This window comes from Candoia aspera, chromosome 1, assembly GCF_035149785.1.
Source record: "Candoia aspera isolate rCanAsp1 chromosome 1, rCanAsp1.hap2, whole genome shotgun sequence".
Lineage (NCBI taxonomy): Eukaryota > Metazoa > Chordata > Lepidosauria > Squamata > Boidae > Candoia > Candoia aspera.
In genome coordinates this window covers 140,840,150-140,863,490 of record NC_086153.1, presented here as the reverse complement: position 1 = coordinate 140,863,490, position 23,341 = coordinate 140,840,150, and the positions used below count along the sequence as shown (strand labels likewise).

General features: G+C 38.0%; 1 protein-coding gene across 1 annotated transcript in view; it reads right to left on the bottom strand.

The window, feature by feature from the left end:
* The window catches only part of LPIN1 (lipin 1), a 53,496-nt gene extending 30,977 nt beyond the window's left edge, over positions 1 to 22,519 (bottom strand). Inside the window, exons 1-8 of the mRNA XM_063314618.1 lie at positions 22,358 to 22,519; positions 14,084 to 14,284; positions 12,887 to 12,982; positions 11,510 to 11,838; positions 9,818 to 9,922; positions 8,333 to 8,440; positions 3,770 to 3,899; positions 327 to 651 (exon numbers count right to left, since the gene is read on the bottom strand). Of these exons, the coding sequence (XP_063170688.1) occupies positions 327 to 651; positions 3,770 to 3,899; positions 8,333 to 8,440; positions 9,818 to 9,922; positions 11,510 to 11,838; positions 12,887 to 12,982; positions 14,084 to 14,275 (1,285 nt within the window). The 5' untranslated portion in view covers positions 14,276 to 14,284; positions 22,358 to 22,519. The remainder of the gene's footprint in view (positions 1 to 326; positions 652 to 3,769; positions 3,900 to 8,332; positions 8,441 to 9,817; positions 9,923 to 11,509; positions 11,839 to 12,886; positions 12,983 to 14,083; positions 14,285 to 22,357) is intronic.
* Positions 22,520 to 23,341: the final 822 nt, after the last annotated feature.

Sequence of the window (23,341 nt, the reverse complement as noted above, 5' to 3'; positions counted from 1 at the left end):
AAAAGAGCAGGGACCACTTCCCTTGATGTTTAGAGCATTTTAGGTTGCTAAGCAGCCAAGGGGTGCTCAGAGACGTTAAAGCAGCTTTTGCCTTTGCTCTTGCTCCCCCGAGTTCAAGGAATGTGCTGTGCCCATTTAAGGAAGGGATGACTTTGTCTGTCAGTGCAAAGCCTCTTTGCATGCCAGGTTCCCACCCTCCACTTCTGTTGACATACGAGGCAAATTGCTTTCTCCTTCCCCTCATCATCTCATTTCGTGGAAAGGGCGGTTAATTTCACTGATAGCAAATTGCTGGCAATAATATTTGGTTGTAAAAACTGCTATACCTTTTTTTCTGGAGGGAGAATCCGTTCTGCTGGCTGGCAGCTGCATCGAGCAAGTCATAGCTGGTTTTATTTCTTCACTGGCAGGAAGCGGAGGGGCGGCCGCCCCTAAAGTCTCAACGTCCGGCTTGGTTACCTCAGGTGCAGCTGCCGGGAGCTCTACTTCTTCCAGAACCAACACAGTCTCATCGTGTCCAGGGGCAGGCAAGGAAGAGAGGTTCTGCGCCTCTTCCGTATCAGTGCTCTGGATGACTCGAAAGTGAGTGCTCCCAGAAGGACTCACATTCACAGTAGGGCCAGGTTCCTTTGGCTTGTGCAGGGAAGCAGCCTAGAAAGAAAAAGGAAAGCACATAATTTGAAGAAGGCTCCTGGAAGAAGAACAAAAGTGACACAAAATGTGAGAAACCAAAGCAACCTTGTTGCAATCATGTCATACTGCAAATCCCTCTTACAGCGTTAGGAACATTTCACAAAATGCATTGAAACCAATCTGGATCTACCCACAGGTAGATATTCTCCAAAGACAGAGACAGCCTTGCTTACTGGTATGATAATATGTTTTCAGACATTTGTTGGCTGCTGTCCTGGGGCAGAGTCTCATGAGGACATGAAATGTGACAGAACTACACCACCTTAGTCTGGGCAGTGGCAGGTTGGACAGCCATCAGGGAATAATCTTTGCACTGAATTCTATGAAGGGACAATGACAGGATATGCTACAAGAACTTTTTACAGGACGCCATACTGAGAAAACCCAGTTCTTTTTGGGAAGATTACTGCACCATCGACAGGATCCAAAACAAAACACAACTGGGACTCCAGGGGAGAAACGGCGGATTGAAGATGGCTCTGCTTTTTCCAGAGCCAACGGCTGAGGCGGCTGAGGGGAGCCAGCGCAGATTTCAGCTCTTCGGAACCCTCTCCAGATCAAGGAGAGGACTGGATTCCCACACATACATCATACAGAGGCTCCCTGCATAGAATCGCTTAAATTGCGATCTCCAGAAGGTTGAGTGCTCTGGAAGTTGAGGGAAGAGACATCCTGCCAATGCCTGGGTTCCGAGCCTTCAAAGGGACACTAGATTCGCTTTCACTTCCTCTCTTAATTACCATCGGCTACTACCTATTGAAGTTGCCTTGGAAATTAGGAACCTTCCAAAGGGCAGGCCTCAGCATACCGGGAGAATTTCCTTTGATCCTTGCTGTAAGATTTTTGTAAGTTTAAAGATTAAAAAGAATAACTTTGACTTTTGGAAACAGCAAAAGACATTTGGAATTGGCTTTGAATAGCTACAGCACCAGAAGGATTTGTAACAATTTCTTTATGGATTGTTTAAAATTGTAATAAAATATATTTTAAGATTTTGGAATTAACTGTGAGAACTCTCTCCTGAGAAAGTCCTGCCAGTGAGAAAATAAAGATAAGATAAGAGTTTATTTTGAAACTGAACTAGAGGGAACCAGAGAGCATTTAAAGGAGAAGATACCAATGGAGCAACATTATCTTACTTTAAGAGAAATTAAGTCTGTTTGGGAACAATGCACTCAGGACTTACTTTTAAAACTATCTGCTGCTACAAAAATGGATTTAAGGGAGGCTATAGAAGAACAGATGCCACTGGATAAAAAAAAAGAGACTGAGGCAGTTTCGGATGTGGATTTGAAGCAGGATCACAAAAGGAGATGCTGTGGTTCTGAAAATTGATTCAAACATGCCAGTATAAAAGAGCGATGTGGAAAAAGATGTAAAAATGGAGAATCAAGGAAAAGGGATCATTCAGATAATAAATCAGAGGAGTGACTTGGAAAGAGTTTTTATCTCAGATTTACAAACTGTGTGTGTTAACCCAATGAAGTTGCTTTTAGGAGGAGACAAACAGAAATTATTCAGACTGTTCCTGGAAGGAAACAAAGATATGATAAGAAATGAACATGGGGGACATTGCTTGACAGGGGTTAAAGATTAAGCTTTTTACAAGTAAACAGAAGCTCTATATGGTGAATCTATTTGATCAGGGTAAAATTTTATATGTTGCACTATCTGGTAGTTATTAATGATTTTCTTTCTTGATCAGGACTGTATGACAAGGCTTTAAGGATTTGTCTATAAGTGAAGAGAGGTTTTTTTGTTTTATTCTTTAGAGAAAAGGATAAGTTAGATTATAAAATGGATTTTTTTATTAAGGTTAATATTTGCATACTAACTCTGGTAGCTTTTAATAATCTTTGCTAATGAGGATTAAATGATGATTTCTTATGTTTTGACGATCAAGGAGGGATGTGATATGGGAAGAAGAGATTAATTTTTTTTCTTACTAGAGAAGGTGTTAACTTACTGAAATTATTTATACTTGTCTAGGTGGGGGTCATCTTTTAAATATTTTCTTTTTTCTGTCTTTTTTCTTTTTCTATATTACTTTGTAATTCTTTTTTTTCTTTACTTTTTATATTTTCTTAGTTTGTATTAGTTTTTTTATCTTTGTATATGCAAACTTTAATAAAATTATTATAACAACAAAACAAAACACAACTTGAGTTCCTTCCTCTGAACCATGTACGAAGTAATGAAAAAAAATGGAATCAGGATTATTACAGAGAACCAATTCTCTGCTCATAATTCAATCTGCATTTTTGATGCTAGAACAGTGGGAACAATTCTTCCCACTCTGCTCTCAACTGTCTCAGGAAAACAAGCTTCACAGTTGTTACAAATTTATTTAGTTATAATCAGGCATCCTGGTCAAAGGAGAGCTCTTAAATATGTATAGAATTGTTTTAAGTGAATTCTGTATCTCAAATTCTGTTCAATATTGAGATGCTGGAGATCAGTCAAAAACCCACTCATAAGTTAAGAACCACAGACCAGGCAACAATTTTGCTTCCTTTCACATATTCAATTATTGTTTTCCAGAATGTGGCAGAGAGCAAATGGCAGTAATCATGGTATAACACTAAACCATGCTTCAGTTTTGCATACATATATTTGCTTCCCACCCCACTCACCTCCTTAGGTACCACTGCTAAGGAAACACAAGAAACATCACCATTGGCTTTTAAGCTATACTCCATCATTTTTGTAACAACTAGAAATTGTTCTTAGTTTTAACTCTGGCTTAACTGAACAAGCAAGGATCCAAAACCACGATCAAAAGTTGGTTTTCCTGGACAAACCATAATTAAAACTAGCTGAAAAGTGTTTAAAGGAGAAACAGATTCTTCCCCTCTCCATAAAGCCATGGCAAAACACCAGGTAGAAGAGAGGGGTTAGAGTCCAATATTCCTAATACTAATGATAAGCTATGGTTTAATGTAATATCTAAATCTTCCCTATGTATCTATTAGCCACTTCGTAGTTTCTATCCCTTTCAGGCAGAGGAAAAACTCAAGACAGTCTATTAAAAAAAAAAATTATCTGGAATGTATGATTCTTGTTTCTTTTCACGTACCTTTGTGGCTTGAGGTAGTTCTCCCCAGTCCCAATGCATCTGAGGATTATTGTTCTGAACACCTCTTTCCAGAGGCTTACTAACTAATTCAGAATCGCTTTTAGGAGTGAGAGGTCGTGAACCTGAAGGACTGCAAGAAGAACAGGGAAGAATGGGAAAGAGCGTGTATTAAAGCAGGATAAAAGTGATATTTAATTTTCTATCATGAGCACCAATACGGAGCTAAGCTTACTTAATCAATTTGGATATAAGTCTTGATCAAAAGGCAGCCCAAACTGCACAGTCCAATGAGGAGATTAAGATGATGTTAAATTAAAGCTAGATTCAAAATTCTAAAGCTAAACAAAGAGCTAATAGTCCCATTCTTTTCTTAAAGAAAAGAGACTTCCAAATACTTCTTTCACGATTTCAGCCATATGTATGACCATACCATAACCAGTGAAACATGTACCATAATGTTACAAGTGCACAAAGAGTAAACTCACTGTGCTTTTCTCTCTTAACAGATGATTTGCCGAATGGATACAATATATGTTTTCAAGTAATCACAGAGTTATAGATAGGTGAATTGCATTAGTTTCAATAGGATGCATACTTCAAAGGAAGATGCCAGAGGTCACACCAAAATAACAATTTAGGAGCATGCCCCTACCCTCCACAGAAAACAGAAAGGTTTCCTCTCATTCTTTCTTTAGCTGAACAAGGTCAACAAAGGATGATTCATGCTATTTATGCCCAGACAAAGGAAGACACATATTGGAACTGCAGTGTGCAAAAACAGATACACTGGCTCCTGAAATAAGGAAAAAGAGCACAAGGGTATGCATATCTTGATCTTTATCCCCTCCAGAAATGCACAGGCCTTTGGATGAATGTGCAAAATGTTTCAAGCTCGAAATGCCCATTTTAAATTCCAAACAGGTGTTTCAAATTTGAAACATGCTGTCGGAGCCTTCGTGGAACATTCTGAACCCAAAATAGCTTTGTTTCAGGTTTGAAACAGGTGTTCTGAGCTCAAAAGAACCTTGTTTCAAGTTCAGAATACTACTGGCATTGTCAAAACAACACATTTCAACTCAATACAGTCGGAACTTGAAGTGGGGTATTTTAAGCTCAAACTATTTCAAAATCAAAACATGATGTTCTCCCATGCAGAACCCACTCACTCAGGTGTGCTTTTTCCCCCCACTTAGGAATAAAATTGCTGACACAGGAATAGCTGCGCAAAAAAAAGTCAGTTTGAATCACTAATATGACTGGCATCATAGCAAAGGTCTTGTAGAACAAAGAACAAGTTTCTGAGTAAATAAATTACAGGTTTAAAGTATGTACTGTATCACTTTAAGCACTGATCAGTTATAGCACCATTAATCAATTATTGAGGAGGGAGGAAGAAATTGGTGCCTAGGTTCAATTCTTAGAGTGTGCACACAAAGAGATAACACAGCCAAAGTAAGAAGCACTCTCAGAGCTACAGCACTAATTATTTGTAAGTGTACACATACTGTATGTGCACTGCACAAGCAACCCTAACAGTACATCTCTCCCTCTGTGCGTACATATTTTTTGCTCAGTAATATCCTGATAAAGGAGAATCCTGTACTATATCAATGATGTAGCTTTATCAGGGTATAAATATGTGAAACTCAATTCACGGGTGTGCTTAAGCAATAGGAATGATTTAGTCTTCTTACTTTGTAGAAACTAATGACAATAGAATGACTAGAAAAAAGCTTTATATACAAATAAATATATGTATAATAAACAACAAATATATAGGAATAAATCCTATCCTCAGAAACAGTTGACTGTTGCCTAGGAAATAAATCATCCAACTCACATTCAGCAAACTAAATGAGTTCACGTACTACTCTATTAGACTTAAAAGAAGCCTAAAGTGCTTCAAGAATATATGATGGTTCAATGTGGCATCACTCATTGAATAACTAATAACTAACTAAACTAATAACTATAGTGAAAAAGGTTAATAGATCCATAAATAGTTGAAAAAATAACAGATCTTGTAGGACCCACTTCCCCATACTATTGAATTTCTTCATTTTGAACTGCATTTCAAAACAGGAAAACATAACTCTTGCAAGGAAGGCAGGCAGGCAGGCAGGCAGGCAGGCAGGACGGACTATCCCTTTAAAACTGATTAATGCTAATACAATGTAGTCAAAACTATACCACCCATACATAAGAAACAAGTGCTGGTAGACAAAGGCTTTATAAGAGCTGATCCTCCCCATGTCCAAATAAAGTAAGATGATGATTCAATGGCACAGAATATGGACAAATGAAGGTGGGAAAAAACTATTACATACCTCTGTTTATCAGTTAAGAAGAAAGAAGAACAGAAGTAGTAATAAACATGGTAGACCGAACCACTTCATTAGCTAGACAGGCCTTTACCCTGGAAAGCCACTATAAAATGCCACAGGAAGTAGAAGTGAAACTGCTGATGGAAATCAATCACATGACTGAAATCAAAGATTTTAATGTAGCTGGGACTGGGCTAAGTAATTATCCCACTATCCCAATCCAGAAAAAATAATAGAACAAAAAATAAAATCTGGAGTGTCTAGACCCCTAACTGAAAGCAATATTTATTTACAGGCTCCATTCATTTGTGTTGTGATAATAATCCCCAGTAAGAAAACTATCCCTGTCTTACAAGCTATCTTAGGACAAATGCAGCTTTTAAAAAAAATATTGGCAATTTGAATTGCAAGGAAAAGAAGGAAAAAATGGCTAGAATTTAGAAGAAAGCAAAAATAAATCAAGTTGGAGAAGGAAAAAAACAGAATTTTATTAAAACATGAGTTTTATTGTACTTTTACAAAATCTAGATGCAATCTGAAAATTACAGAAACTTTCCTGGTTGTGAAATATACTGACATTTCTGAATATAGAATTAGATCACTAATTTATGCATTTAAATGTTAGCATCCTTGTTTAAATATGGATTAAAATATAGTCTTATTCAAGGCTTCTTTACTATATTTCTTTACATTTAAGGATCGATATAACCTGGATAAGCAGTTCATATATATATACATATATGAACCTGATGCAATAACAAAGGATAAAAAATTAACTGTTCAGAGTTTTAATGACAGGTTGCTCTCAAATGTCACTCTATAAGAAGCTCAAACAACTACAGAAATGGGAACTATGTTTTTTTTTCGAATCAGGCACAGAGAAAAAAAACACAAGCAAATGCTCTCTGAAGAAAGGAAGTTATGAATCTATAAAAGTACACCCGCCAGCCGGTGTAAAGGAAACCCCAAGACACAAATGACAGAACCTTTCAGCCAGTCTACAGATTTCCCACGCTCCAAAAAGCTTGTAAGCAGTTAACAAGTGGACCCAAAATCCTCCAGTTTTCTCTTGCTTCAGAACAATTTCAGCCACAATTTCTAATTGCTGATCTCCACTTTATACTTTTTTTTTCCTGCAAACCTACAACTTACTTTTTGCTTGCTTAAAAAGTTTTTTGGGAAATTAATTTAAGTACTTCTGGTTTTCCCCCAGGAGATGGAAAGCCTGTGCAAAATCTTTCTCCATTAGCTGCATGAAGAGCAGAACTACCAGCCAGCTGCAAAACCAAGCTAATTTTTTCTTTGTTGAAAGTTATGGCTACAGTTTGCATTTGGGAGAAGTCTCAGGGACTGTGCGCACTTTTAAATTAATTTTCATTAGAAATGGACTCTTGTCCTAGAATCATACTGTTCATCTGTTTTGCAGGTCTAGGATACAAACTGGATGCATACATTTTAAAGAATTGTAAACTGTAAGAATCCTGTTCTTACGATATTTTGAATTAGATTGGTTTTAATGAAAATACAGGGTGCTGATTCTGGCCCTCTCTTATCCGGGTCAAGAGCTCTCTTGGCATGTAAATCATATGTGCAAAATTGGTTCCTTTCATTGAAGGAATGAACAAGCCCTTGGAATCAGAAGAGTTCCATTTCTGCACCCAAATCCCTGTGTGGGCAAACCATGACTGGAGATATATACCATATATATAATATAGTATGATTAGCAAAATACAATATAAACTACATTGTGCAATTGAGGAAACCTTCTGACTTGCTGTCAACAACTACACTGTTCTCTGCTGGTAAAGAGGGCTGGACTAGCAAGCAGGAGCCTGGACTTAAGGACCCAACTTTTGGAAGGCATAGAAAAGTACAGAAAGTAAGGCAGTAATCAATGGATTCTAATGCTGGCAGGGTGAAAGGAAGGGCAGGAAAAGATTCTGAAGAAAGGAAAAGGGATGGAAAAGAACGAGTGCCATGACATCCATGTGCAGGACCTAGAGCGATAAATAAAGAATGAATATATAATAACCACTCACTCTTTGGCTGGAGATTTACAGGTTTGTATAATTAATGCTAAAATTTAAAAAATCCCAGACAAAAACTTTAAGAATCGCTTCTCAGTTTCCTGCCATGAGTTAGTAAAAGATACCAGTTTGATAAGACCCACCAAGCTTGCATACTGTTAACAGTATTAAAAGGTTAATCACCATTCCAAAAATGCAATTGGCTGTTCTACCTGTCTGTAGCAGGACAGTGAGAAGACGGGTCAGGACAAGAACTAGATAAGCCTCCCTCTGCTGGAACAGTGAGATGAGAGGACCTCCCTGTGCAAGTTCTAGGTTTACTGGATAGTATAATATAGCAGGGGGGAAAAAAGAGAAAGATTAGGCAACATTATCCTGTGGTATGTTCCAAATCATCCTGTGCTGCTGAGGCTGTCATCTGCCCCTTGGAAAATGGCCAATTTGGGTTAAACAAAAGGGAGTTTCTAATTTACAAGATCCAGAACTGCTGTAAGAGGAAGGCAGAATATAGTTCAAGAAACCACTAAATGACTCAACACAAAAGCTTAACAATAAGCTGCAAACAGCACAGTCGCCATTATAATATGCGGTAACATACTGTAATCACATCAAATCAAGCAGCACTCAACCCTAAGGAGACATAAAGTCTTCACATGATGATGTAACACCTCAGTATTTGAAGGAAAACAGAACAAGTTGCCACACACCTACAGAGGAAACAGGCAGACATATACAACTCTTTCTCACAAAGGTGGGCATATGCACTTCAGGTTAAAATGGGTTCACTAAAATGACAGACTTTTTCCAGTGAGAAAAAACTGTATTTTGAAATTAGCAAAGAATGTCTGATTAATCAATACATAATTTTTAAAAATCATGAATTTACAGAATTTGGCCTCAACTTGAAAATGAGAATACAAGAATCCATGGCCACCCTATCAAAATGTAGCAGTTCTGGACTACATTTCAAGCCTCTCAATATAGGAGCCACACATTGAGATGGGGTTTCATTTGCCGCCATGGAAACTGAGCTCTGCAAAATTGGAATGTTCCAGAGATGAAAAAATTCCATCTGCCTTCATGTACCTGTATCATGACATCACACTAAACATTTGTAGGAATTAGAGATCTGCTTCCTTCCATGTGATCACATTAGGACACTAACCCAGGCTATTTGCATTGATGGATTTTTATTCTAATAAAGAGAATATCATACCTGCAATGGATACTTAAGACCAAAAAGCATTTTGAAATTAAGCCTAACGAGGAAGGGATCAAACTACATCTATTATATGAAACATGTACAGAAGGATGCCTCAAAAATCTGTATCTTCTCTCTAACTATGCTAGAGAATAAAGCTTGGACTAATCCTTCTCCACTCCCTACTTAAAACTGTTCCAGACAATTCATCTTCCCAGTTTTGAAGTGAAAGAAATTTGCTTACACACATTCACATATAACATATAGCTGAGTCCTCAATGTATGACTGAAGCTGGAAGGCTTAACTATTTTAACTATGAGAACGTTTAAGTGGAGTTGAAACCAGAGAGATATACTCATAGCATTAAGGCCAGAAGCATGGAAAGTCTTGTCCTTCCTTGAACCGCTGCATAAGTCTGAAAAGGAGCGGTCCATGGAAAGGGTTCAGCACACAGACAGGAGATTATTTGAGTTATCCTGGTAACCTGTATTGTACCTTTGTCTGGGTGACCATTCTCCATCTGAGTGGGGATGAGTGAGCACATTTATAGAAGAAATCACCTCAATCACTTCGTCCCTGCACAGATCAGGGACAGATGTTCTGAATACAAACAGAAAAAAGAAGGGTTTTGTTTTAAATGCCCATTTCTGATACTATATACTGTAGAAGTCAATAGCTAGAATAGCGACAAAGCAATGTAAAACTAACACATTTTAAACTCATGAAGGCGATTATTAATGTAACAAGATCTAGATACTTTAAGAAAATGTGCAATTTAAAAAAAAAACCTGTGATTTCATTTTCTGGCAAAAAATTACTTTCTAAATTTTCCATAACCACCTTTGTTAGGAATTCTTGGCATGGCATGGCATGGCATGGCATGTGGCATGGCATGGCATATGGCATGGCATGGCATGGCGCATGGCATGGCATGGCATGGCATGGTATGGTATGGTAATTTGAGGTTCTTTCCAGATGGACTCTTTAAAATGTTTTAGTAATCATTTATTACAAATTCAATGGAGCAAACAGATGGCGTTATTATCTTTTAGTCATTTGCTGTTATTTTTTCTTTTTCTCCTGTTTTCACTTAATGAATTTATTTTGAAAGAAAGACTTAAAACAGGAGTACAATGCCTCAAATTTGCAGATGCACCACAACACAATTAACTGGGGGAGGGGTGTAGGAAATAGGCAACTTTACTTAGACAACTTGAACATATGTGCAATTTTTTTTTAAAATCAGAATTCTGGAATTTCAAAGTATTACAAATCCATCTGTGCCTTTACCTTTCTTTTCTGGGCAGTGTATAATAAATGTCCTGCCTATTCACATCTACATGCAAATATGTATTCTTTTAAAATATATACAGTATTTCTGTAAGAATACATGAATTCTGAAGAAGGAAACACATGTATGAAGCAACTGTCAACTGCTAGTTGATAACATCCAGTTACCCACTGTTCTCTGGGCACAATATGTTTACATGTTAATCAACTTTATCTGACCTCATGAATCAAGAACTTGTTGCAAATATTAAATTCCTTCACTGTTACAAAACACAAGTATCAGAGAACAAAGCCAGAGAGGCTGAATGACTGGAGTGTTTTGAAATTCCTATCTAATTTTTCAAAAAGGTGTACATGGATGAATGAAAAGTCTCTGCACATGTGGACAGGAAAAAAGCAATTCTTTCTTTTCTTCCAATATTGCCTTTTTTCTTCTTTTCTTGGTTCTGTTTTATTAAATAAAGGAGAGTAAACAGAGGAAGTCTGGGAATCTGCAATAGCAAGGAAAAGTAGGAGGCAGTCCATGGACATGACCTACTTATTGATGAGAATAGTTGATTTCATTACCAAAATCACAGGAATGAATTGTTTGGATGCTATGCTGTAATTCTTGTAGACACTCACATTTTAAAAAATTGGAAAACACAACAACATGAACGACATCTCAAATCTGAACATTAACTTTTAAACTAAACTCCACAAAATAACTGTAATTCTGCAATCCTGTAATTTTATTCAAAATAAAATCTACAATCTATGGGCATTCCATAATTCTTGTACTACAAAAAAGCAGAAAAAACATTTAAATGTTTTAAAAAACATTTAAATGTTAAAATATTATTTGACTTGAAAAAATTAATACTCTGAATAAAGTAGACCTCTAAGCTAGATTAATACCTTGAATTAGTATCTAGCAGCTCATTTTCTGATGAACTCATTTCTATAGGGAACATGTTTTCATCTTCAGTAGTATCTGCATTTTCATCTCTTTTTGAAGTGTCTATTTTATGGGCAGATCTCCTTCTCCTCTTCCTCCTTTTCTTCACAGAACAACTTGCGGAAATGGATTCAGCTGCAGAAGGAGAAGTAGGGGCTGATAGCTGTGAAGGACCAGCAGTGTCCACGCTCCTTATCCAATCAACAGAATTTCTCTTCAGCTGTGATTCCATGAGAGCAGCTCCCTCTGAGAGAATCGGGGATGTAGCCAAGTGGTATGGAATTGCCTCCTGAAGGAAGGAAGGAAACAAAAGCCTGCTCTGGTATTTGTGCAGAAGATATGCTGTCAACTCAAACAAAACAATAGTCAATCCACATGTTCCAAATCTGTGTCATACAAGGGAACCTTTCAAGGCTGGCAGAGTATGTGTGTGTGTATGTATAACTAGAGATATAAATATTACACATACACAAACACATATCCATCCATCCATCCATCCATCCTTTCCAATATCCCTCCTGACAGAAACTCTTCTGGAAAAAGTAAACTCAGAAATGTGTACAAATCAGGAAAACATCTCAAATTTAAGACCAAGTAATGCTCAATTATTAGGTAAAGGTAAAGGTTTCCCTTGACGTAAAGTCCAGTCGTGTCCGACTCTAGGGGGCGGTGCTCATCTCCGTTTCAAAGCCTTGGAGCCGGCGTTGTCATAGACACTTCCGGGTCATGTGGCCAGTATGACTCATGGAACGCCGTTACCTTCCCGCCGAAGCGGTACCAATTAATCTACTCACATTTGCATGTTTTCGAACTGCTTGGTGTGCAGAAGCTGGGACGAGCAACGGGAGCTCACCCCGCCGCGCGGTTTCGAACCGCCGACCTTCCGATCGACAGCTCAGCGGTTTAACCCGCAGCGCCACCGCGTCCCCATGCTCAATTATTACTACTAACCAATTTACAAAATCAGTAACAACAACTGATTTAATGTACAATCTTATTGTACGCCAGTTTTTCTCTGCTAAAGGCTCCTATCCATAACCAGGGAAAATAGTACTAACCACTCATTTTATTCCATAATGTCTAGCTATTATTTGACCGAGTCTATTGATAAAATTTGAAGAATGTGATCATGTGAACTAGTGGCTATTTTAGACATAACTTTAGTCCTACCTGACAAACAAAATGTGATGGAGAAAAAAAGCCTGATAGAGTAGACAATCCTACTACAACTGATATCTTAAGACAGACATCGATCCCTTGATCTGTTACTGATTTTTATGTTCCTTTGGGCATTATAAATTATGACAAAAAAATACATATGGGTGGGCTGGTCTCACCTGTTTGTCATCTGTTTCCTCTACAAAAAATGCTTCTCCATTGTCCCCTAATTTCATGTGCAAATCCACAGATTCTCCATTAATTTCTATGTCAACCTTGAGAGAAAAGGCATACAGATAAACATGGATTTAACCCCAAGAAAATGTTACATGTTCATTCCTTAGGTGAAAGAAGTTCTTTTCACCCATTTTACAGCATTTGTTCAACACTGTCTAGGTGGTTAAAACACTTCACATTACATCAACCATTTCTATAAGACTGATCAGTTGTATTCTACCTTAAAAAATGAGGAAACTGAGGCTGTCTTAAATTCTGCTAATAGATTCATAGATGATGATGTCTGAATCCAGAAGTTCCCAGATGTTATTAATCATTATAATGCACCAAGTAACATTAGCAGTGAAGGCCATAATCTAGCAAAAATTATAAATTATTTACCTAGCCCAGGTGACGTCTGATTTAAGGTCTTTTAAATCTCACTTATTTCACTACAAGTTCTGGAGTATATGGTTAATACCACATTATATAAAGTTCATAAAAGCGTTAGGGTAGTCATTATCAAGGGACGGGCTGAAGTGAGTAACTAAATTGACTTGCTTTTATTACTAGATACATTGACATGATGAAAGGCCTTATGTGCAACAAATGATTCCTGAGTACACAATCAGTCTGACTCAAGGCAGTTACAACCCATATAGTTTTGTCACTTGCTGAAAATGCTGATGACTTTTTTTTTTTAAGAAATCCACAGGCAGTGCTTTTTTTGTTTGGACTCATGATCATCTGATTTCATACAAGTGTTGTAGGTGTATTCTGAGGACCAAGTACATTTTTTTTTTAAGGTTAAATGGCTGTCAGACACACACCTGCTCTCCCCATAACTGCCATATGCTGGGATGAGATACTGCTATTTATGGCTGTAGCCATTCCCTTTGGGAAGCAAATAAAGTAGAAGAGCTGGAATTTTTCTGGGAAATATAAATGATATAAATTTAATAAAATGAATAAATAACTAAATAACTAAAATGACAGAACGGTTTCAACATTTCAACCATTCCAATTCTTCTGTCCAAATGTGATCTCACCTTCAGTGCCTTACCAAAGTTAACAAATACAAACACTCCTTTTTGCAATATTCTGGCCAAAGGGTATACATCTGATGAACAAAAATTGGGTTGAAGTTTTCTGCTCCTTACCACTTTTTCTTTAGAACGCAAAACTCCCATCTTTCCAAAGCGTACATGGAAAGGTGAACATTGGAGGTTTCCATTAGGCTGGCGGACAACAATGATATCAATGCATCCAGACAATGTGGCAGGATTTAATCCTTTATAGAGCTCCTTCACTGTCACAAAGACTTGCCCCGCTAACTGGCCAACGTAATTCATGGTTTGTGCCTAGAGATGAAAAACAGAAGAAAATTATCATTAGATGATTGCTGATTTGCATTCCCGCAACAGCTGCAGAAAACCCCTGCAAAGCCAAAGCAATTCTACAAAATAACAGAAGAGCTAAAAATTCTTCGCATTAAAAAAATATTAAATCTTAGGTTGAATTGACCATATTTCTTCAGGCCAGATCTAATCAGCTAAAGGAGATGACCTGGCCTTCAAGCAGGCAAAGAGTAGGAAAAAGGCAGCATACTAGAGCAATAAAACTTAACCCCCCACCCCTGGATCTAAGCATCTGCATTGGATACTGGGAAACAGCGGTGCGCCTTTACCTCCAATTTCATTATTCGGTTGTGTTATGATGAGCTGATCTTATTTATTTGGTGTACGCCCATTGCAACTGAGAAGACTCCTGAGTCGCTGAAATGGCCATTTCAACAGAACAAGCACCAGATAATTTCTTGATAAGAAATACAACTATAAATTCTGAAATGTGTAATAACTAACCTATAAAACCATCTTATTACTGAACTGAAAGCATACTGCCTGCTATTAAAAATTGCACATTAACAGCATTAACAATCCCTATGTGTCCTTATAAGAGTCTGACCAAATAAATGGAATGTGTTTCCAGGTAAGAAGGTGGAAGACAGTAGTCAACGATGGGCACCCTCTGCTGAGAAAGCAGGGACTAATATGAGCAGATTAAATGGTCTCTCCATTATGCATACCATTTTTTAATGCTGCTTTGAACAACAGGAAATAATACCTATGAGTCTCAAAGGTAGACAGAATTCCCCCAGAGCAAGCAGAAGAGTAATCCAGGAAAGGTGGACAAGTCACAGACCCATGGATTCCCCCAGGATTCTATCTCCAAGCCCCAGAAAACTTCCTTGGGGAAGAGTGGAGGATCATTAAGTGGCAAAAGAGGTTTCTTAAGGCTGGCAATATCTTAAACCACCCTTTCCATGTCTAAGAACCCTGAAAAACTCTTGAAAATTGAACTAATTTTTCTCATAAGGCATTAAGGGGCAAAACTGGTGCTTTGCCCCTTAAATTCTGCCCAAGCCACAAAGCACTGCTTCAGTGATCTCATGTTATCAGCAATGTCAGCTGCTGCCCTTCAGGCTGAAAAAGTTTCATTGTGCTTTGTTGTCTAGAGTTTATTCTACTTGTGATGAATGTTTATTTAGGCCTCAGTAAATCAGTGTGCTGTAAATATTAAACTTGAATTCAAAGTTCTAGTGAATCTTGAATGATCCTGAGCAGCCATATTTCTAAGTCTAACACAGTACTGTTGTGAAAGGGATAATATACCTATCAAGGCTGTTTTTGATTCCTTTTTGGAGGAACAGTGACATACAAATGTAATAATCCCTCAGCCTTTCCTGTATTTCCTCTGGGGTAACATCTGAGATAGTTGCTACTGTTTATAAAAATGCTTGAAATCCTTCCCTTTAAATCTCCAACTGAAACAGAAGAGGAAGTAAGTAGACATGAAGACCTCCTTGCTGAAAACAACTGTCGGGCCTCTCTCATCGAGCAAGACAAAATTTGGCAAGAATTTATTTTGCAGGACATGAAGGCTCAGATAAGCAGACTTGTAGCAAAACCATGAAACCATTGTGAAAGAATTCCAATGACTGCAAGCTCTATTTATACTATAGTCAACGTTCAGTTTCTTGTACTGCTTGCTCCTGCCTGCTCTACATACAGGTCTAAAAGCAATTCAGTTTTTGGCAGGAGATGTGGTTTCACTTGCTCCTTGTTTTGGTAGCAGCCTGTTCATTTGTGTTTATGTATGACTGTGTGAGAACTAACTCTCACAACAACAAACAATAGTAACAATGGAATTACAGAAAAGGAGCAGAAAGAAGTGTGAGTACCTTAAAAGGCTTAGAAGAAGGATGGGCAGAAGCTAAATCAGGACCTACAGTACTGACTGATATCTGAGTGATCTGCAGTAGATCAGAACATTTCAGTTGCTTCAACTCAATAATAACACCAGTAATTCAAAAATTGTGTGCAACTCCTCATCAGATTGCTGATCAAGAATGCCTGGGAGAAAACCAGGAGTAAATTTTGCATGAAATGGTGTGCAAGCTTGATTCTGGTATGTGTCACAAATTCCTGGGCTGATCATATGCTTGAAGGCTTCTTTTTCTTTAATTTATAGCATATATCTTCATATGGGTATCCCTCTTTTGCACACGGATCCAGTTGCTGCAAATGAAAAACAAGTATAAACTGCACTCCAAAACTGCAGAGCACTGGCACTTTGAGTAACAATAACAAAGGTCAACTGGAAAGGCATTCCAGGACAAGAAAGGAGATTCTTTCATATCATTCAGCACAGACTGGGAAGGTGGGAGGGAAAAAAAGAAATCACCCAAGACAAACAGTGGAAAGGCTATCTTCAGCCACAAAGCTATCTTTAGTTGTTTCCACTTTTCCTCTTCAACATTACTTCTTCTGCCTCCCTGCGAGCCAGGATACAGCAGAGAACATATTGCCACACCACTGTCAGGCGTCTTAAAGCAGGCCATCTACAATACTAAAACACCAGGAAGCGGGCTAAGAGAACATAGAAGCATTCTAAAACCACAATCTCCTGAAGATCTCCTATGTTTCTACCATACTCCTTCCAAAGCTTTCTTGTGCACAAGGGTCACCCCAAGCAGCACAAACAGATCTCCCCTCAGTCCCTTATGTCAGCAGGCTGATCCAAAATATGTCAGTACCTGAGGGGAATAACAAGATGGCACTTCCCCTGCCTCAGATTCAACATACAAAAGCTGACCAGAGTGACCAGGGAACCCTTTCCAAGACCTGTAAGACACCTTCACGTCCACCTAGTACAAGACACCATTGGAGAGTGGAGAAGAGGAGAGAAAGCTCGTCGTGTGGCGCAAGCCCCTCCCTCTAGCAACAGATTGAACTAAAAGAAATTATAGTATTTTCAAAATGACTAGTCCCATATAACTTGCGATGCACACACACAAAACAAAAAACAGAATGCTGGATGCAACTCTGTTAAAAGCAGGGTTAGGTGCGACAAAGTAATTCTCAAATTGGCAGCATTAGAAACTGAAATTATAAATAGACAAACTGTTTGGAATATTATCTCTTTTACTCCTCCCCTCCCCCATCTTTCATGGTGTGGCTGAGAAGCCCTAACAAGTCCACACTGTGAAACTGGGCACAGATTTTGCCTGGTGGGCAGAAGCAAAAGTGATCAGAATGAAAGAACAAGAAAACAGGAATTTGTGCCAGCCTTTTACTTCCTTCCTCAATTTTCTTTCCACAGAATCAATACTGCTTGCATTATTAAATAGGAACTTCCATACAAGCCTGTGAAATGGCATTTTTCCATAGGCTTTTCTTTGCCAACTGATGATAAACATAAAGTTATCAAGCAGAGAAAGTTGTACAGAAGAGAGGGAAACATTTCATTTTGATAATAACCTGGATAAGTATTTTCAAAACAATGATTAAAAGACTTCTGGAAAGAATCCTCAATTGAAGAATTCAACTTACAGAGTTTAGAATATGTTATTAGAAAAGCTTTATTACTGAAATTCAACCTATATCTATAGTGGATATTGTTATAAGATTACAAAACTTATCTACAAAAAGTTCCTGAATCTAACCACCTTTCAGCCTCCAAAAAGTCTTCAAAGTAGCTTACATCTTTATTTAAAAACCTAATATAATCTAAATAATAAAATGTACTGAAAGCTAAACAAACAAAACCCCTTAAATGCAGTTGCACAAGAGAGACTGAAAGAAGGAAATCGAAAGAAAAGTTTTTGCCAGCTGTCAAAAATGAAGATTGCAGCCAACCTTTCTGAGAAATCAAGTTCCACAGTCTTCATGACACAACTAAATAAAATATTGCCACTCATTCCAAAGAATGGCAGTGGGATGAAAAGCAAAGCTACTTTTGAAAAGTGCAACAGGAAGTCAGGTGAATACTGTATTGGAAAAGGCATGGGTCCAATCTGCAAAATTGACAAGTCTCATTCAGCAAACAAATCAAAGGCTTTTTTTCTATCTACATCAGTGTTATTCACCTAAATGGCAGCAATTACAATCTCACACAGAAGCCTTTTTTTAATCTCCTGCTTACCAATTCCTTTTAACTAAAGCAGCATAGGGTTGAATCTATGAAGATCTGCATGCAAAGAACATACTTTACTACAGACATATAGGCCATTCCCCAAAATGAAAATGCTTTGTAAATTTAAAGTGCTTCCTATTTTTTATATATTATGTGGCAGCAACTTGAGTTTATGAAGGCCAAATGTTGTCAATTCCTCTCTAGGAGACACCAAAAGTATTATCCCAAAATCCTTCCTGGTCAAAAGTAATCTAGATTCTCTCTTTTTACATGATGGGGTGGGAGGAACCTTAATATTAACCACGTTTTTTTAATTTTAAAGAATTTATATCTGTTTAATGAAGAACATCATCAGCCGGATTCCTCCTTAAGGGAATAAAAGCAATGTCTATTGACCTTCTCACCCATACCCACAGATTAGGATTTTCAAATCATCATTGATCCAATTAGAATCAGAACTTTGATTCAGAAAATTAATCTAGTTCAATAACTCAAGATAGCTTGGAAAACTGATCTGATGAAGACTTTTAGATTCTCTGCTCAGTTGTTTTCTCAAAATCAGATCAGAAAAACCCATTTCTGCACATGCACAGAAGCATTAAAATCATATAGATTAGATATTTGATCCAACTGTTTTCAAGTTGAATGCCCAAACTGAAGCTTCATAGAAAAGCTATGAAAACAACCCTACCTCTTTCAGGTCAAAAGTTAGCCTTAGTTATACAAAAGTAAACCATTAATCTTCTCAAAGCTGAGGATGCAAGGGATATGCCTACCTAGAATTAGAAATATTACTGTAAGTAGAAAGACCATTCATTTCTAGTTGCTGTACTCATGGGAAGCAAAAAAACCACAAAACCTAATTCTTATGTAAGAATAAGTACTGAGGGGGGGGGGGGACTAGAACATTAATTGTCTTCAGTCTAATTTCTAACTTTGGCCATCTAAGAACTCGTCCCTCTTTGTTGCTCAAACAATGTCCTTTCAGCTACCATCATCACCAAGCCCTGGACAAGGTGATAAGCCTTGTCTTAAAAAAAGTAACATGAAACAACAACCAAGAAGAAACTCCTTCATACATTGCCCTTCGCTCCATCTTCCTACCACATGCACTTTTCTAACATCTTTGATCAGTATAAGCACATCCATGTTTCTACACTCATTTATTGGAAGAAGGGCCATTTCACTGTTAACACAGTTTTGAAAGATCAGCACCAAGGAAGTCAGGTTTTTCTAGCATGGTCTGAAGATAGCCCCCAGCAGAAAATTGGAGGATCCCCAGAGTTTATGGCCTAGATTTGTTTTTGAGAACCACAGAATATTTCAGTTATACTAATGAAGTCTTGGCAAAAAAACCTGATCACTTCTGTATTGATCCACTTTATAAACCAACGTACTGTACCTACCAGACAAGAATGGCCTTGTTCAAATACTTGATCTTTGTTTATGGAAGATAATAAAACAAATGCTAATATGTACAGGCATGCTTGGGACTACTATCATTATCAAACTCCACTAACAGCTTCAAATAGCTTAAGAAAAGTATGCATTTTGTCCTATTTAACTGCACAAAGAAGGCTTTAAAACTAAGTGCTTCAAAACCAGAAAAGTTGCAAATGCATTTAAATTGGAAATTCAATACATAACCCATTGTTGTTAATAAAGTGTCTGCAGGAGTGAACCAGCCATGTGAAACTCCATTTAGAACAGAAATTCATCTTCTGGGTCTGAAGGCACTTTGCAAAACTGATAGTCACTATTCTAGCTTGACCGGAATCATTCCACAGATGCTGATAAAATCAAATGTAAACCATTACAGAATTATAGCTATTGAGAGAGTGAAAGACTGCATCTCATCACATATCAGGCACTTGCTGAGATGGGCAGTTATAGAAATTAAGTAAATAAAATAAACAAATCACATCTAGAATTATTATTGTTTGCAATAGTAGTATTTTGGACAAATGCCTGTTTCCTGTTACACAGCCATCTCCAATCAGGTGCTCTCCAACTGTCTGGAGACTATAGTTCCTAAAATTCCCCATCCAGCAAGCCATCAGCTGTAGTCACAAAATAGCTAGAGGGTGCCAGGTTGGAGGAAGACTTCTGTGGCCCAATTTTAGAATTGAAATTTAGAAAGCTGTGGATTTTAGTTTCAAAGTGTGGTTTCATATTAAGGCTGTAATTGAATGCATGCTTTTTTACTTTAAATTTAGTGGAATTACTGAGCTTCACAAAAGAAACATGATCTGTGTGAATGCCATGTAGTTTTGAGTGCAACACCCATTCTACTTAAATCTAATAATTATTATTTATTTTTATTATGCTATATCCTACATTCCATTCAAGGGCAGCATACAGAATCTATCATAGTCTAGTGGTTAAGGCAATGGGCTAGAAGCCAGGAGATTGAGAGTTCTAGTCCCGCCTTGGGCCTGAAAGCTGGCTGGGTGACCTTGGGCCAGTCTCCCTCTCTCAGCCCAACCCACCTCACAGGGTTGTTGTTGTGGGGAAAATAGGAGGAGGAAGGAGTATTTGGTATGTTCGCTGCCTTGAGTTATTTATAAAAATAATAAAGGTGGGATAGAAAATAAATAAAAAATACTTCCCCTTTAATCCTTATAACAAATCTATTTGTTATTGGCCTATATCCTCCAGAGCGCTTCGTAGCTGAACAGAGATCTGAAACTGGATTCCTCCCAGTGTAACCAAGTACATCACATGAGTGCTTTAAAATGCAAAAACTGTGTACATATCATGATTTAGAAACTACAGTTCAAGTAATGTTGCATACCTTTTTCCAGTGCAAACATACAAATCAAGATGAATTCAGAGAAATAAATAGTATGTTAATACAATTTACATCATCCTGAGGGTTTACATTAATTTCTCCAAACAAAAAGAGAATATTCCAATGAAAGGAAATATGCTTTTTGAAAAGTGCTATACATTTTAGTGGCAGAATTCTACATATTTAGTGCTTGCCCACTGAAATTGCTGGAAGAGTTTTACCTCATACCTATTCTATCTGGCTTTACACCAGAAATGCTTAAAACAATTCCTTATGTAAAGGCTAAAATACTTTTAGTTGTATGTACTTCCTTCCATGGCACTAAAGCATGGTTCCCCAGCAGCAGTACTAGGCAAAACAAACATTATTTAAAATGTTAATTGCTGTAAATATGTCATCAGGAGATACAGAACTCACTAATACTATTTGGCTACTGACACAATCTACATATATCTTAACAGTTTCAAAGGACCATTTCTCCTCCCACATTAGGCAACTGTGCAATCAAACAGAAAATATTATTTGCACAGATGCAGAAGATCTTCAACACTCTTTTAAGCATCTAAAATTGCTGTAATTTTTTGTCACCTTGAGACACCAATAGCTGCTTTCTTCTATCTCAAAACAACTCTTAGCAAACAGTAAGACAAAAAGAGTACATTTAACTATGTTCTTCTCTCAAATGGTTTCACTTGGGTCTAAACTGTACTGCATGCCCACAAACATTTTCCATTTGTTACCACCTTGGCCCAGCTATCACAACCTTTGCCGCTTACATTCCCCACGATATGCTTCTTAAATCAACCAGAGAATTCTGGACAAAGACATCATTCCCTGCCTGCAGATGCGTCAACTATTATTAAAATACAGCTTATCTTTGGATCCATATGGTGGCAGCACAGGACAGAAAGGGAATCCCTGAGGTTCAGTACTTTTCTAGAAAGTGTATGTATACCAGCCAAGGACTTGTCCAGTTTAAAAAAGAAAAAAGCAATAAATTAGACACAAAGCAAAGCTATGCCCTTGCCTTAAGATAAACAGTATAAGCATCTTAAACCAAGCATTTCACTTTGCAGGAAAAATTCAGCAATCTCCGACTTCTTTTTACATTCCGCCCCCACTTTCATGGGTGCCATGCCACCCAATCTATCTTTCAGCTGTTTCATACCTTGTGTGACTTCTTCTCTCTAGTACAGAACACATCGGCAATTTCTCCCAGGGAGGCAAAAAGCAACTGTCTCTCCCACAGCTATCCTCCTCCAGGGCAATGAATGACTGCAGACCAAGCTACAGCAAAGGAAGTAGCTCATGCCAGAGCTGCGCTTGCTTCTGTGTCCTCACAGGCTACTGCAGGGATGTCAATTCATCCCACAACACTGCTTGGAACCCGCCCTGGAGGAGGGACCTAGCAAAAACAGACAAGAGGCCAAAGGGGGAAATCAAGGGGAATGACTGCAGCTGAGATTTCAAAGGGAGGTACAGTATTAATGGTGGGGCTCTCCTTTATTTATTCATGTCTTTCTGATAGCTCAGCTCAGCAGTTGTAAGTCTGTGTGAGGTCAGAGCCATGAATCTCTGAAGATGGACCTAATGAAGGTGACAGATCATTGGTTGCTGAGAGAAGGGGGTGGAATGCATGTCATCAGAGTTCTGCAAAACTTGGAAGGTGATTATCATATTCAAAATTAAGTTTAGAGGGAGCAAAACAGCAGAATAAGATGGGGATTCATTCATACGGCAAAGTTTCCTTCAAGTCAAGCTTGATTCCTAGTAACCTGAGAGACAGTTTTGTGTAGTAGCTAAACTGCTGGGCTAGAAACTAGGAGACTTTGAGTTCTAGTCCTCCCTTAGGGATGAAAGCCTGGTGGGTAACTTTGGGCCAGTCACTCTCTCTCAGCCCAACTCACCTCACAGGGTTGTTGTTGTGGGGAAAATAAGAGGTGGGAGCATTAGGTCTGCATACCACCCAGAACTGACAAAAAATAAAGGTGGGATAAACACCTAATAAAATAAACATCAAGAATACATCCATATCATTATCTTGGCCACTACATAGAAGTTGTTTATCACAGCCAGCTGACGTATTTTTTCAGCTTTCCAAGTCTAGCCTCCAGGCCAATGACAGCCTCCCATCCAAGTATTAACGAGACCT